Consider the following 17,465-nt stretch of genomic DNA (forward strand, 5'->3'; position numbering starts at 1 on the left):
CAACAATCGCGCTAAAACAAACGCTATAACAACGAACATGCTCAATAATACTGACTGCAGATCAATTACTCACTGTCTACACACACATTATCCCGTCACGTTGTCACCCTCTTATATATATACCAGACTACCCTATATCTAGTAATCTCCCGACAATTCGCGAAGGAGCAAGATAGTTTTAGAAACGTCACGTGACCTCGCTGACGCAACAGTATTATTAGGAGTAAGTGCTCTGTTGTTTCTAAATGAGATATTAAAAGGTTTCGTATGTGTATACTTATACGCAAAATTCTCTTTCTTATCACGCATTTGAAAGAAAATATATAGATAATATATATAATATATAATATATATAATATAGATAATATATATATAATATAGATAATATATATTTAAATCAAACGCAGATATTTTGTAGCTAGATAATACCTAATACACCACTTTAAGACTAATACCGAAATATCTTTTTTTAACGAGATTATTTATTTCTTTAACTTATGTGATTCTATCTTACACAAATTATAATGATTAAAAATAGGAAGTTGCCTTGATTGAATTTTCAATGTTAATTTTTTAACTTGAGCATCATATTAATGTTTTTCAGAAGGTAGCATTAACATGATAGATACATGGTGCTGTAATTTTCAGTTCAGGCAATTATTCACACATACATAGTAGTATGAAATTTTCTCAATAGAGGGCAATGATAACAACGTATAGAACTATAGATGAACTGTTCATCGAATTTGAACTGTAAGTGCCTGATATAATATTTTAACCTTCCTTTATTTTTAGCGTAAATATACATGATTTGTTTCGATTTTGAAGATTAATCACATAAATATGATTTATCTTTCGATCGAGTGACCATGTTTTATGTCCATGTAACAAATGACAAATATTTGTGAGTTTGCAGGCATAAATATTAGCAATACGACAACTGATTATAAAATATATATAAAGTGTTAAATTATTTTCTGAATTTGTTCAAATCAGTAAATAATTAACGTTACAAATTATGTTAAATGGACAACAAGACGATTCTTTACCGCAAGAACTTCACTAGAATCTACACAAGGTGGCGTATGCTCATACTATCATTTTTTAACTTTCAAATAGTTTGTTTATAGGTTTAATTATCTGAATGATCCGTTGTTATTGTTTTTGAATCGATCACAGACAGCTCTATAGAACTTCAAGCTAGTTTCTTGCAGATTTTCTCTCGACTCATTCATAAAATATAGAAAATTAATTTCAGAATCTTGCATATTGGTCTATTGAATAAGTCAAGAATCACATTCCTTAAACCGGAACATAATTTATTCTGATTTTCCATTCTTTATTTCACGAGAGTAAAAAATTAGATCAAATCATCCATTCAATGCAATATAACTGAACTTATCGTTTTAGAATTTTCACAAAATTTTACATAGACAGTTTGACTGTTATTATGTCTTTAGTTTCTATTTTTCCTACCTTCTGAATGTGAGCTTGTAAGCCTTTGACACCAAACATTCGAAATACAAACCACATCTTCAACGATCGAAACCTCCTTCCTAGTGGAATCTGCCAATGCTAAGCAGCGGGAAGAGATTATATAACGCAATTTATTAATGTTAATAACTTATACATTACATACAAAAAGTTATGTATTTGTTCAGGAGATTAAATTCGAGAAATTTTAAAAGTTATGTGGACTTAAGTTTACTTAATAATCTCGTTGATATGTTAAAAACATTTACGTACAAAATGACTTTAAATGTAGCTTTGTTATAAGTTCACTGGAACCCTGAAAATCCAACTGTTTTAGACAGCTTGCTCCCCAGTGGCACAGCGGTGTGCCTGCGGACTCACAACGCTAGAAACCGGGTTTCGATACCCGTGGTGAGCGGAGCACAGATAGCCCATTGTGTAGCTTTGTGCTTAACTACAAACAAACAAACGGTTTAGACAGTTTAAATGTTAGCTATGTCATTTTAGAATTTTACTACTGGAAACCCTTGGTAGTTGGTGAGATTCCATTATTATAGAATTGAGGAAAACAAAGACAATTGTATGTTTCATGAATATATTTCATTTATTACTATCATGTTTCGACATTATGGTTTCCTCAATTTTCTAAAAGAAACAATGTTGTTTTTCCTACAGATGGCGCTTTACTTCAGCGTCTTCCAATTGGCAAACAGCATCAGGCTCCATGCCTGACTTTCCCAGGTCAACGCAATCATCATGTTAAAGATTAAGTTTATATTTTAAAAAGTTTCAGGAATGAATTTTGATAGGAATGTCCAATTACAATAAGTAGCAAAATCACTTTATCGTAAATAAAGCTACGTCACTTCAGATGTACGAACTGCGAATAGGACTGTGGAAGTTTACCACTTCAAATGGAACTGTCGGGATTCCTGAAATCACGGTGCTTCATGTGCTTAACGTTTTATGTATCTACAAACCATATGAAACCATGCATGCTTAAATCATTTATTATTTATAAATTTATACTAGCTTAAAGGTATAAAAAACAACTATTTTTTTGAATGGAAATACACACACTCACACACATATATATAATGGTAATTTTTCTTAAATAATTCAGCATTAATGCACTGAATAATAAAACTACAGCGATACTCTTTCATAATCACAGATAAAATGATGCTATATGTACACTCTCTATATATTTATTTCTACTTTTGTTTGTACGGCAAAGTTACTAAGGCTATCTGCTACCACACCTAATTATGAACTCCAGATGGAAGGCAACCAATCAGAGCACCCATGCTAAGGGATTGCCTTTCATTCTTATAACGAATCCGCAGCTCAAATTTCGAGAAATATTTTGTTTAATGACACGGATTCGATTCCGGCTCGTCAGCACGTACATCCAGAGTTATACTACAGGATCAAATCGTACCCCAAACTCTGTATTCAATTCGTCAATGGCTAATAAGAACAGGTGTTAAAGTTATCTGTGGACTCATAACATTAAGAACCGGATTTTGATACTCGCGGTCGGCACAGCTTAACTACAAACAAACAAAGTTATTTATTTCATCTTTTATTTTCAGTGTTTGATCTGTTTTACCAACACATTGAAACTTTGGTAATTACGTCGTCATATCTTTAAGATATATATTAGAAAAACAATGGAATCTAACCTATAAGCACAACTCAAAATATAAATTTTGCAAAAACAATTAAGGCCAGGATTAACATTTTTTTTTTTCAAAAGTTCATTTTAATTTTGTTAAATATGTTACAAAGAATTAATGTCAATTAGAAAAATAGTGCTTCTTTACAGTTAAATAGCCACATGTTTCCATAGTGACTAGAATTTTATACCATAAGCAACTATACACTCTTTGATTCTAATACGACGATGAAGAATATAAAGTATATTAGTCAATATCACAGAGATATAAAGTATAAAATATTTTATACATAGTATCACACAACAGTCATGATTTACTCTGTAATAACACAAAAAACGAACCACTCTTCATGGAAATATTAAACACATACCCTGTAGTCTGGAATTTGTCCCTCTTTATCATGTTTTAAGTAAATTGGATTCACATTGAAGGCTTCAACAAGATCATGTCTGTTCTTTATCCTGTCAAACGATAGGGGAACAATAAAATATGTGAAAGTTAATGTTAATTCCACAACATTGTAGTTTCATACTTGTCATATATTACTGTGGCAAGAAACTGTGTGTTCTCTTTAAAGGAAGTACATTTCACACACCTTTCACACAATACTAACAATTTGTGTGATATATATATATTCTTCATAATCATAGATGTAACCTATGAAAAGTAAATACCGGCAGTGGAATATTACGTCACTCACCACATGGCGGAACAGTCAAAGTTGACCATCATCCACTTATGAGGGTTCATAGTGAAGGAATCTGCCTTCTAGAAAAATTAAATTAACTAATTTTAGACAAAAATTATTTCAAATAGTGTGAAATAAATAAGTGATATATATCCTTCCCCGCATAAAAAACAACAACATATTTTTGAAATATTAAAATGTCTTTCGCTCGTTATATATTTTATGCTCAAATCTTATTGTTTTGTTATCACTATAAAACCCAATAATGGCATACTAAGTATTAAAATAAGGTATTCGACTCTTCTTAATTTCAGTAATTGTGCTAAATACGTCATTTCAAACTGAAATACTTATTATAATTTAAAATATTTTACATATTTCTCAAGTAAAACGTAAATGAATATTTCGTAATCTAATTATAAGTGTTACCTTGTCCCTCACACATATAGACAATTTTAAAACAATAATTACACGAAAAGTATTGGACAATGCACAGGAAATAGTGTTAACAATACGTATGTATATATTTATATAGATAGATACTCATAGGCAGCGGAAGCACTCTGAACCTGGAGGGTTATAACCCCTCGAAAAGCAACTTTCACATTTTTTACTGATTTGTGAAAAAGAAATGCCAACTTAAACCGAACCAGTAAAAATGCTGGTAACTACGAAACGCCTTACATTTTAAGGCTCTACATGTTGTTTAACCGACTTTATTACATTTTAAATATTATAATGTTTATAGTTTGCAAAAAGGTTTGGGGACGTGTCCCTATTGCTCCCCACGTTTTGCCGCATAAGTCCGTATTTATATTAAACATCAAATCAAACTTTAGATAGATAAGTAGAGCAGGTTATAGATACATTTCTTTTAAAAGCAACTGGTAATTTGAGCAAAGGTACAGATTCGCTCATTTGAGTAAATGTAAGTGCTGTCATAATTTAATGTTATGATTAAAAAATTCATTTATTTAGCTACATAGAGTTAAACAGTAAAAAAACAAAAAACAATACAAAATGTATTATAATAATCACTTCTAGATTCATTATATTTACTACAAAATTATTTACTTCTACGCCATCCAAAAGATGCCTGAATTCAGGACAGATAAACGCAGAACCAGCATATGCAGCATCGATATGGAACCAGATGTTTTCCTTCGAACCTAGGAAGAAAGAAATGACAAAAATTCGCAAACAAAAACTGTAAGTAAATTATGGCGTATGTGTAAGTTTTATCATTAGCAACAATAGATATATTGTGTAAGTTTGATCATTAGCAACAATAGATACATTGTGTAAGTTGGATCATTAGCAACAATAGATACATTGTGTAAGTTTGAACATTAGCAACAATAGATACATTGTGCAAGTTTGACCATTAGCAACAATAGATACATTGTGTAAGTTTGATCACTAGCAACAATGGATATATTTTTATTACAAAAATATTGAAGCTGCTACTAACCGCAATTTCACCAACAATATCTAATATACATGTCACGTGTTCTGAAAAATTGAGGTAAAATTATTATTGTTGTTTTAAGAAAATTTCGAAAGTGTCAAATAAAAGATTATATATTATCTGGAGCGAACGCAGCTGAGTGTTTAGCGTATCGAACTTTGGATTCCGAGGTTCCATGGTTTGTGTCCCGTTACCGCAAAAACTAAATAAAAAAATCGCGTTCCGTACTTTAGACTGTGGGTGTATTGTATCGTTTCCAAATTAGGAACGGCTGGCACAAATAGCCCTCGAGTGGAATTTAGCAAAATTATATAACCAAAAGAATATGTTACCTCTCAGAAACTTTTGGTTTTGTTTTGAATTTCGCGTAAAGTTACTCGAGGTCTTTCTGCGCTAGCCGTCTCTAATTTAACAGCGATAGATTAGAGAGAAGATAGATAGTCAACACCAGCCACAGCCAACTCTTGAGCTATTCTTTTACCAACGAATAATGAGATTGACCCACACATTATAATGCCCTACCAGGTGAAAGGGCGAGCAAGTTCAGCGACGGGAATTCGAACCCTCGACCTGCAGCTTACGCGTTGACCTCCTTAACCACCAGGCCGTGTCAGGCCCAGAAACCTTTGAAAACTGTGTTTCACTACAGACGAACCAAAATCTTTATTATGTATTACAATTCTATTATAATGAAATTCTAGTGCATTTATAAAATATATTTTCGTCTAAAAGAAGGGTGGCTTTTGTACATATATTTTCGTCTAAAAGAAGGGTGGCTTTTGTACATATATATAATTTAATTAAGAATAATATTTTAGGCTTTCTTTCTTTCTTTTTACCACGTCTTAATACGTTTGGGACTGGAATACACAGAATAATATAATGTGTTTGAAAGAGTCGTAGATTGTACAAGCTTTATCTGATTTTGTTAGAATAGATCTGGAACGTTGCATTGGGCCAATTTTTTTCCTGTAATAAAACGGGCTGAAAAATATACTATGAAACTGGCAACATAAAATGTTGTTTGATTTTTTAAAAAAAGTTTTAGCTGCGCAAGAATAAATACGCTATTTTGTACTGTTGACTAACTATATTTTTAAACTTCATCTGCTTATAAAACAGACTGGAGATTTTTTTTTAATATGGTTTTCCATAAAGTAAATAACGTTCACCCATGTGGAGGGAGGAGAACTTTAACAATGATGCTTTGTCCAACTTTCTTTTACCATAGAAATACGTGCTTTGATCTTTCTGTGCTCATATATATACCCATTTACATAACAAACGATGGTTTATAGAGGACTTTCTAGTGACTTTCTGGAGCATAATTGCCTGTTTTTTTGTATGATATATGTGTAGTGCGATAAGATAAGTATCTCAAGGACTATGCTAAACTTACGTTGATCAGAACTTGTGACTTAAATATCTTATTTATAAATTTACTTTGAAGTTTTAACATGTTATGAGACGGATTTTCCTCATAAATAAACTTAATTCATAAAATGAGCTTATATTCAAACTAATAGAAGTAAAGAATCATTTGAATCATATTTCTTATTCTAACGAACAAAAAGAATAACGACGCGAAAAGAAAGTTACCCTAGAAATTATACGTTCGTAATTAAAACTTCATAATTTTTCCAAGATTAACTAATAAAATGAAAAAAATGTGTATTTTTATAATGAGACACAATTTTCCGAAACATTACCAAGATGATCAGATCGTTCCTGGATTAATCATGGACAAAGTGAAGCTTCAGTGTAACGTTTTTTAGATGCTAGTATGTGGCCTCAAAAGATTAGGGTGTAAAAAAACTGTAACTATTTGCAAAACTGGTAGGACTTAACTACAATGTTGCTTTCTAATAGGACAAAAAACGTTTCAACTATTCACAGTCAAATTAAAACAAAAACGAAGAAGAAATATCGTTGAAGTAGTTTAAGTTGTTAAAATGTGCCTTACTAGGAAGTTATCTTTGGTGTGAGAGAGGTTTCGGATTAAAATCGGAAGCGAGGAAATTTATCACGAGAAAGAATTCCACATTGACGCCCATCTACTGGGTTCAAGTCCGAGGCAAGGAAACTTGTCGTTATAAAACATTTCCACATATATTTCGACTCTTATTTATTGATTAACGATGATTTGTAAATATAGGTTAAAAATCATTTGAGTTTTTTTCTTTCTTTATGTTTTGTTTACGTTTTTACAAGTCTATTAGTTGTATTGCAGTCCCGAATTCTTGAGAACTTCAGAAAAATATAATGTTTAATGTATAGTAATGATCGTCAAATCGCCACTTTCTTCCTTTGTTCTTGTATTATTTCTTACAACAGATTTATCCGATGACCTAAGTTATACCCTTCAATACATTTTTAAATATTTTTGGTTTAGTTTATTTTGAATTTCGTGCAAAGCTATTCGAGGGTTTTCTGCACTAACCGTCCCTAATTTAGCTGTGATAGACTAGAAGGCAAATAGTCAACACCACCCACCGCCAAGTCTTGGGCTACTATTTTACCAACGAATAATGGAATTGATCGTCACATTATAACGCCCCCACGGCTAAAAGTGTGAGCATGTTCGGTGAATGAGTTTTGAACCCGCGACCCGCAATTGCGAGTCGAGAGCCCTAACCATCATGCCATGCCAGGCCATTTTAGATATTCTGAACTAAAGTACTCCCTCTCTGCAAATACATTTCAAATGATTAGTTTTAGATAATTTAAACACAAGGTTGCTATATATCACTGGGAGCTTCTGGTTTCTATTAGTTTATCTCTCACTTGCCCTACACATGCTCATGTAGAGCATCAAGTGCCATGATCGTGACAGATTAAATGTTCTATACATGCATTAACACAGTGTTTCCCAACCTAGGGAAGGGGTATGTTAGGTGTGTCAACTATAACAGGGTACGTCTGGCTTGGTTCTATGTAAGGTTAAACGATTTCGGTTAATGCTGTTACAAATATAATACAAACGCTTGTGAGGAATCTTCAAGCCCAGGGCTGTTATTAAAACGGTATTTTCCATAGAACAGATATGTTCACTGTTACACTGTGGTTTATATACTGTAGATATGTAGGTGTATAAGTACATGTGTGTGTTTATAGATATAAAATGCAAGGGAGGTAGGCACAGATTGTATAGAGTATGCTTCAAGCCAAAAAAGGTTGGGAACCACTGCATCAGCACGACAAGGTGGAAAAGTGTTTTGCTTACGATAAAAGTTTATAAAATGTAAAAGAAGTGTATTTGAAGTAATTAAACCAGTAAAGTGACCTGTCTAGACTACTCACGTAAGATGTTAGATACGTAGGGTTCCAAAACGATGGCCATGTGGGGCGTCTCAATGACTGCAATGTTAAACCTAAGTGGGTTAAACGTATTCCACAATACGTGATACCCACCAAACACTGTTAATACAGAAGATACTTTGAGCCGAATGGTGTAATAAAAAAAATGACAAGCCGATCGACTTATCTAGTAAGAGACATCGGATCTAGCGATGTTTCAAAACCTGAGACAAGTATTAAAACTCAGCTGAGTGATGGTAACTAAGCATCAATAAACAAATGAAGAAATTCGTACACAAAACCTTATCACATAAACATTGTTGTCTGGGGGAGGGCTCTGGGGGATAACAAGGCCATTCCCCAAATACCTTTCCCTTTGCAATGCATATTGGTATCTACACCCAACCCCTCCAATACGCGTGCCCCCCAGTGGCACAGCGGCATGTCTGCAGACTTACAATGCTAGAAACCGGGTTTCGATACCCGTGGTGGGCAGAGCACAGATAACTAATTGTGTAGCTTTGCGTTTAGCTACAAACAGCCCCCAGTGGCACAGCGGTATGTCTACGGACTTACATCAATATAAACCGGGTTTCGATACCCGTGGTGGGCAGAGCACAAATAGCCCATTGTGTAGCTTTGTGCTACATCAAACATCAAACCAATACGCGTATTATGACGTCGTCCATACTTCCCCACTCATAATTTCATTTTTGCATAGTTGAATGGAATTTAAAAGCCTTCCCACACACGCACATACATTACTCTTTTAATTATATAGATTTTAGCCGAGATACAAGGCTGTATATATACTGTGACATAGCCGTGTTGTATCGATTCCAAAGGTGGACATTTATACCATATTCTTTAAGTGCGTACAAACAATCCGCCAATAGAAACCGATTTGGGGGAAACCCTGTACAGAACATTGTAAAATATGTTGAATGTAAACCAGAAAAAGTGAAAAAATTTATAAAATATATATATGTGAAGAAAAATACTTACACACTTCTCCTAGTTCTTTGATGTTATCGAAAGCACATGAATTAGTTGTTCCTAGAGTTCCCACAACCTGTACAAGAGTAAGACCATAAATAGATACTTGTGTACCTCAATTTATATCGAATTGATGAACACAGAAAAATTTAAGATAAACGAAAGCTAGAATCACTATAATAACAAAGATATTTTTATAACTTGTAAATATGGGGAAATAGTTACCCTTAATACTAATAATACTCTTTTATTTAACGATTCACGATGTAAAATTTACTTCAGTCAGCAAAAATGGCAAGACATAGTATTGTGAAAGGAGCAGAGCTCCAGCTTAATGAAGATATAGTAACAGGAAAAGTACGTGCAGATTTTTTATTTTATTTCATTTTGAGCATTCGACGTTTTCTATCTATTAATCACTTGCCTTAACACAAACTGGCCACTTTATTAGTTTCACTGGGACACCACCTACTATCGTTTTAGACTACGATTCGCTGCGATAATTGTCTGGACTCAGCATGGCATAAGCTCCACAAGATGTTGAAAAATGTCTTGCTCAACTTAATTCATTCGCTGAAAATAATGGTCTGTATTTGATGCCCAGACGGTGGCAGGGATTACGTTAGTAAAAGTGACGTTCAATTTCAACACAAAGATTAAGAATTGGATTGTTTCATGTGTCTTGGAAAAGCTCCAAGATTGGCAACAACGTACAGGTACATCTTGGATGTTATTCTTCCTCTAAATTAAGGATCAGTCCCTGCCACAAGAACATTATCTATACCTTTACACTGCCTGTCGAAGCTTGCCCTGTCAGAGCAATGAAGCAAGATTTCACGTGATTTATTCCATGCGCATGGGTGAAAGTGTCCAATGATTATTTTAACTGAAACAAATCTATTGGCCAGGGGTTTGTACTTAAGATTAGATGTATTCTGAGTCACTTTAGACAACTTTCAGAAATAAATTTTTACTTGACTTTATAGAAAAAAAGGAATTCAGAAATCACTCACAACTTGTTATGTTCCCAGAGAAACTAATTTGGTAACCACAGGCCCGGCATGGCCAGGTGGTTAGAGTGCTCGACTCGCAATCTGCGGGTTTGAATCCCCGTCACACCAAACATGCTCACCCTTTCAGCCGTGGGGGCGTTATAATGTGACGGTCTATCCCACTATTCGTTGGTAAAAGAGTAGCCCAAGAGTTGGCGGTGGGTGGTGATGACTAGCTGTCTTCCCTCTAGTCTTACACTGTTAAATTAGGGACGGCTAGCGCAGATAGCTTTGCGCGAAATTCAAAAACAAAAAAACAAAAAAATGGTAACCACAAGAGGCTAGTTAAATGTTTTTTAAATGTTAATACTAAAACCTTCTACACGTATGACCAATTCATTTTTAAAACCCCAATTTCACAGAAAAAAGTATCACTGAGTTAACCAACTATTATTCTTTCCTTCAAAAAATGAAAATGGTTGGAAGGTTAGACTAATAAAGATTAGAATATTGTTAGTAATAACACCAAATGTGTTTATCTCACATTAAATATAAATCATGTTTTGTAATCATGTCTAGGAAAAGCAGTTTGACAGTTTTTCGTCTGTAGACGGAGAACTTACGCCCATATCATATATTGAATACAAAAACAAATTAAATGCGATTCATCAGAACACATCAAATGTTTCCTGACGTTCACTGAACACATTTTGCACTCACTCTAAGCACCAGTGAATTCGCGCTTTCATGATTCAATCTGAGCTAAACGTTTTTGGAGTGGTCGTCAGTTGCCATGCGATATATTGTATGTCATTCCCATGATAACGTCGGAAAGGGCCAAATCTTGGCCACTGTTAAAAAAAATTATCAAATGGGGCAAAAGTTGACGCACGCTGCATTTTATAAACCTGTTAAATTGTTGTCTAAGTCACTAGCGGTTGGCGACCAGAGTTTTTCCAAGTATGCTCTTTCGATTTTTTATGGTGTGAACGTTTTTTCAAAGATAGTAAAGCAGGATTATAATTAACCACACCTGTAATAAGACATTAGTATTAGGTCAGGCCTATAATATTTTTAACGCTGCATTCTTCATTTATTTCTTTAGGGATTTTCAAGAATTAGAAGAGTGTATAATAATAGCATTACAACAGCTGTATCTTCGCCATATCCATTGCCGATGACGCATTTCTTGACAATTCCTAAAGAACTAGATGAAGAATGCAGTGTTAAAAATAAAATGGGCTTTTCCGATTATCACTTTGATAAACTTTGAAGGCAAAGGTCTTTAAATAGCCAGTAAAAAAAAATATTTTATATTTACGTTCTTACTAGGGGGCACCGTCAATCAACACTGGCTGGGTTGTTTATTATAATATCACATACACATACATTTATTGAACACTCCATTTATTTGCATACGCAAAATCTATTGATCATGTGGTGTGTCAGGTGAATTACTTGAGCACCAAAAATGTAAGAATAAGGTTCTTACAAACTTTCAAAGGGATATATGATAAACATGCTAAGAAATGTGTAACTCTACTAAATTAAGTGTTACCCCAACTCTTTTGAAATCATATAAATTATGAGATACACAGATAGTTTCAAGAAGTTGGTGCTTCATATTTATTTTACTGTACTATTTCTTTCCTGCATAGTGTTTCTATACGAAAAACTTCTCATCTGAAATTTCGGGAAAATTTCACGATTGCCACAAAATTAAAAAGAGTTATTCCTTTGCGAAATATTGTTTTAATATTTGGTGTACTGTAAGGACTTGGGAACTAGTCGATGGTTCGAGATTCATGGCCTTCTTCACAGATACAAATTAAGTTTCATAAATTGATTGAGAAAAAAGCGCCTTCAAAAGTCTCCCATCAAACTAATTTCTAATTAACTCTTAATTAGGCCCGGCATGGCCAGGTGCTTAGGGCGCTCGACTCGTAATCTGAGGGTCGCGGGTTCGAATCCCCGTCACACCAAACATGCCAACCTCCGCCTTTGCCTGGTCCCAAGTCCAGGGTGAGAACGGAGGAGGAGGGTTGGGCGCGGGGCTAACACTTCCACCCCGTAAAAACCAACCTGCTACAAGTAACTGCAACAACACCTTCCGTTGGCGAGGTGTTGTTGCGGCCCTATGCTCCACTGGGAGTTTACAGGAATAAAAAATAATAATAATAACTCTTAATTATTTCTGTATTTCAAACTTCATATCACTTAGTATTTGACGTTGTTCGTCTGAAAGGTTTAACTGTGTTCTCGTTATTTGTGCGATTTCTAGCTAAAACTTACCAGAAATGGAATGTCCCCCTTGGCTCTATCTTTTTCAATAGCTGATTGGAGAACATCACCTCTAAGACTCAAATTGTTATCAACTGGTAAAGGGCAAAACTTTACTCCTCCCAGCATCCCGGCCTTTTCCACTGAAGAATGGGCCTGCATGTTCATCAAATATTTCAATTGAAATTCATAAATTCTGACTTGCCTGACTTTATAGGCGAACCACATTAAAACGAAAGTTATATATAAATACGGCTAACACTTCTTATGACAATTCACTTCCTTTATTTAATAAATACTCTCTCAGTTTGAAAACGTTAACCGAATTTTACTGATTAGAATAGTTTCTGCATTGCCTAATATAGTTGATCCAAATGCACACATGTAAGCCTACCTGAACTGATGCATAGCAAATAAGTTTTTCCATGGTTCCACCAACTTTGTTTTCGGTTTTGAAAGTTGACAAAATTTTGTTTCGAGCAGAAAGCAATGCGACCAATGTTGCCTCGCTAGCTGTACCCTGGATTTTAAAAATAACATAGATTATCAACACTAATCCCAAAAGAAGTGTTATAAAAATCATCGACAAGTTTCATTCTCAAGAATCTGCCACAAATCTTAAGTTCATTCGCAGTAAAAATGTCAAAAACATTTCAATTTGCTGTAGCCTAGTGAAAATATAAACGGAGAAGATGTTTCAAACTTATAAAACTTTTACGGGGAAAATGTATTAACACACTTAGATTTTCATATCGCAACACATACCACCGCATAGTGGTCTAGATTGTTCGTTATGAAAAGTGTGCGCGAGGATGTGTTTGTGTCTCGACGAAACTTACACCATGTTCTACACATCCCTCTTCATTTCTCAGAGGCATTACTGCTTCATTAACATCTACTAAAAGTCATATAACATAATTTAAAAATCTAATAATAAAAGACTACTTAAATCAAATATATACTAACTGTAGACACACATCAACAGACGTACACAGGCAGGTTCGTAATTCTAATGTTCAATACACTGTTTTACTTATGTCACGTCGAGATAGAAATTTTTTATTATTTTTGTTTATTAGAAATGTTAAGAAATATACAACAGGATTATTCGTATTAACCACTCAATCTCCGTGATTTTAATAAGTATTTTAAATGTTTAATGCGCCTTCAACAGCATTATATGAATATTTTAAAAATAAAATATATTTTATTCTATTCTATCAATATGAGGTTGTTTGAAAATAATAATTGTTTTTCTTTAGATGTCGTTGTACTTTACAATTAGTATTTTCAACCAGAACGACACATTATGCGCAAATGGGATAAAAGGCTAGCTCAGAGACATCGAGGATTCATTTATGACTTTTCTTACTTTTGAACTATTGAACAGAAGGATGGCGTTTGGTCAGCAGTAACCACCACAACAAAGGACTTATCCAGTTTTTTAAACTGAATAATGAGACTGATTGTCTCGAATTGTTTGTTTGTTTCACAATTTGCGCGCAAAGACAGTTAAGGAGCTATTTACACAGAGCCCAATTTTAAACCAGTAAATTATAGTGATGGTAACTAATCAACAGTAACGAACAACTCTTGTGTGGTCCTTCTCTGACCAATTTCATCGTCACTTTTATACCACACCCCCGGTCTCAATATACGGAGCGCGTTTTAGCGGCAATGAGACGAGCCACGAATTCTCGGATCCACATTAGGCTACGCTCAGACAATTAATGTTATTACACTTTAAACTGAAAGGCAGTATATTAACATTTAATGAAGTGTAGAACATCGTACTCGTATAGCTTTGTTATCTTTTTATTAACTTTTAATAAAAAGGCAGTAGAATATAATTGAAAATTGTGACGTTCTTTGACCACTTCAATAGCAAATGAATTTAAAGAATAAAAATTATTTCCAGAAGATTATGTGAACTGGAGATCGATCCAAAAAGCTCTTGAATTAGAAGTTACTATAAACAAATCTGCAATATCATTCCATACAGCACTTATAATATTTATTAGTTGCATTATATCATGGAATTACATTTTAACTGTTTTAGTAGCTGCGATTCTTTGATTAATACTTTCTGATTAAAAACTTAATTCGTTTAGCCACAACATTCAATATTAAGTCGTTTTTAAGTTTACCAGTAACTTGATATAAAAAGTCTGTTTTACGTTACTTACGGTAACAAGCAGTTGTAAATAAAATTGGGTATGTATAAAAACAACGCGTAAAAGAAAATCATAACGCACAGGCACATCATGAAAATAAATGGGAAAAATTTCAAGAAGTCAGTAAAAGACTAATATTCGCTATTGTTTGTTTGTTTGTTTTGAATTTCGCGCAAAGCTACACGAGAGCTATCTGCTAATTTAGCAGTGTAAGATTAGAGGGAAGGCAGTTAGTCATCACCACCCACCGCCAACTCTTGGGCTACTCTTTTACCAACGAAAAGTGGGATTGACCGTCACATTATAACACCCCCACGGCTGAAAGGGCAAACATGTTTGGTGGGACGGGGATTCGAACCCGCGACCCTCAGATATTGAGTCGACGCCCTAACCACCTGGCCATATTTATGGCACTTGTTCTGATTCTGGGATCCGTTCTTATTGTCCACAATGTTAACTCTTATTTTTACACACATAAGTCGATTAATTATAAAAAATCTTGACCAGCCACAATTTTTTCTTGTCTTTTAGAGCACTTTCAACGCTTTATGTGGTTAGATTTTTTGATAGCTATGTTCGCTTGTAAGTTTTTCATGCACAATTTATGAATAAATGGCATTTGTTGTTCAGTATTTTTTATACATACCCGTTTTATGGTTCGTTTTATTCGCTTGTAAAACACAAGATTAGCACTTAAGTTTTTAATATCTACCTGAATCACTCCTCCTCCTAGTCCCTTCGAAGAGAATAAAAACACTTCTGGCAGCTGAAGCATCTTTCCCAACCAGTCTAGCATCACCATTTCCAGTTCAGTGCAAGCCGGACTAGAAGCCTAGAAGAGTGAAGAAAAAAATGGTTGATGATATCAACTGCATGAAATAAAAGCTGATTACAATGTATTATAAGGAAACGTGGATCACATGAAATGACAAATTATAAAGGAAGACACTCGATGAGCATAGAGCACTTTCGAAAAGTGGTCCATTCTTAGTACTTCTGTGGCAAAATTGTGCTGGGGTATAGTAGTGTAAAATAACATACCTAATTCTGATTTGTGGTGACTAAAATAAAGTTGATAAAAACTGCAACTCACCAGCTTAACTTAGTCCACACCTAAACAGTTATTCTTCAAATAATTCATAATATAAATAGCGCCTAGACCATTACTATGTCTATCTTATCTCAGTCAACCTGACGAGCCGTGGTATTCGACTAAAGGCCTCGTCGGCACCGGATATAGCAGATATACTGTATTTGACATATTACTATATTCTTCTTTACTTTCACTTATAAATTCGCCTACCAATGGCACAGCGGTATATCTGCGGACTTACAACGCTAGAAACCGGGTTTCGATACTCGTGGTGGACAGAGCACAGATAGCCCATTGTGTAGCTTTGTGCTTAACTTTAGATAAACAAACTTATAAATTCTTATAATTACTACAAGTAAATAAAAAAATGCAAAAATTAAGTATGATGTAGGGATGGCAATGCCAAAAAGTACAGAAACAAGATAGGAATGAATACAAAAAAAACCATACAAAAATCCTTACATAAGTAGCCAGTAAGTACTGAGTCAATCTAACAAGCTTATGGTTATTAGCCACTGTAAGACTGTATAGCACTATTCAGTTTAAATACCTTTATTCAAACCTAAATTCATGCAACTGACGGGAATTCAACATTTAGTTATAGATAAACGTTATTCTTGGAAAGATTTGGTTACTTAGGTATTGATTTTCGTATATTTTTGTGTATTCTGTACTTTTTGGCCATGTCATCCCTACATCAAACTTAATTTTTGCAAATTTATTTGTATTACTTGTTTACCCACTTTTCATTTAAACAATTTCATTGAAGTAGGTTAGTAAGTGAACATTTATTACATTTCTATAATTCAATGTAATATATATTGTTAATATCCTATCCGTTTTGTCAGTTTCTCCACTGCACTTGTAGAATGACCTCAGATATTGATATTATACCATACAATTTACTACAATGGATTATTAATCATCACTGGGCATAATCTTGACTTATTGGGACTTAATGTTGAGGAACCTACAGTAAGGAAAGAAAATATGAAAATGTATAGCTGTATCATCCATATATTCATGTTTGCATTCTTTTTGACACTACCATCCCTACATCATTTTACATCTGTAAAATGTCTTTTTATTACTTGTTTTACGACGTTCTTTTCCACTGACTGAAAGTTAGTGTATTTTACGAAAGCGTATAATAAAATTTAATAATATGTGTATTGATTTTTTTTTACTCCTTCTCTTCATACATAATATATGAGTTGGTTCCCTAAAGACACCGACTGTATAGTGTACAAAGCATTGAGTATAATGTTCATCTATTATTGGCTGGTAGTTCCTATTTCACCCTGTACTTACTATCGTGCCCTCCC

At 34.0% G+C, this 17,465-nt stretch overlaps 1 protein-coding gene across 1 annotated transcript in view; it reads right to left on the reverse strand.

Moving 5' to 3' along the window:
- The window catches only part of LOC106460318 (aromatic-L-amino-acid decarboxylase-like), a 48,215-nt gene that overhangs the window by 5,774 nt on the left and 24,976 nt on the right, over positions 1-17,465 (reverse strand). Inside the window, exons 3-10 of the mRNA XM_013920010.2 lie at positions 15,760-15,879; positions 13,268-13,393; positions 12,886-13,029; positions 9,611-9,677; positions 4,915-5,009; positions 3,853-3,920; positions 3,523-3,613; positions 1,477-1,575 (exon numbers count right to left, since the gene is read on the reverse strand). Coding sequence (XP_013775464.1) covers positions 1,477-1,575; positions 3,523-3,613; positions 3,853-3,920; positions 4,915-5,009; positions 9,611-9,677; positions 12,886-13,029; positions 13,268-13,393; positions 15,760-15,879 — 810 coding nt within the window. The remainder of the gene's footprint in view (positions 1-1,476; positions 1,576-3,522; positions 3,614-3,852; positions 3,921-4,914; positions 5,010-9,610; positions 9,678-12,885; positions 13,030-13,267; positions 13,394-15,759; positions 15,880-17,465) is intronic.

This window comes from Limulus polyphemus, unplaced genomic scaffold (assembly GCF_000517525.1).
Source record: "Limulus polyphemus unplaced genomic scaffold, Limulus_polyphemus-2.1.2 Scaffold751, whole genome shotgun sequence".
Lineage (NCBI taxonomy): Eukaryota > Metazoa > Arthropoda > Merostomata > Xiphosura > Limulidae > Limulus > Limulus polyphemus.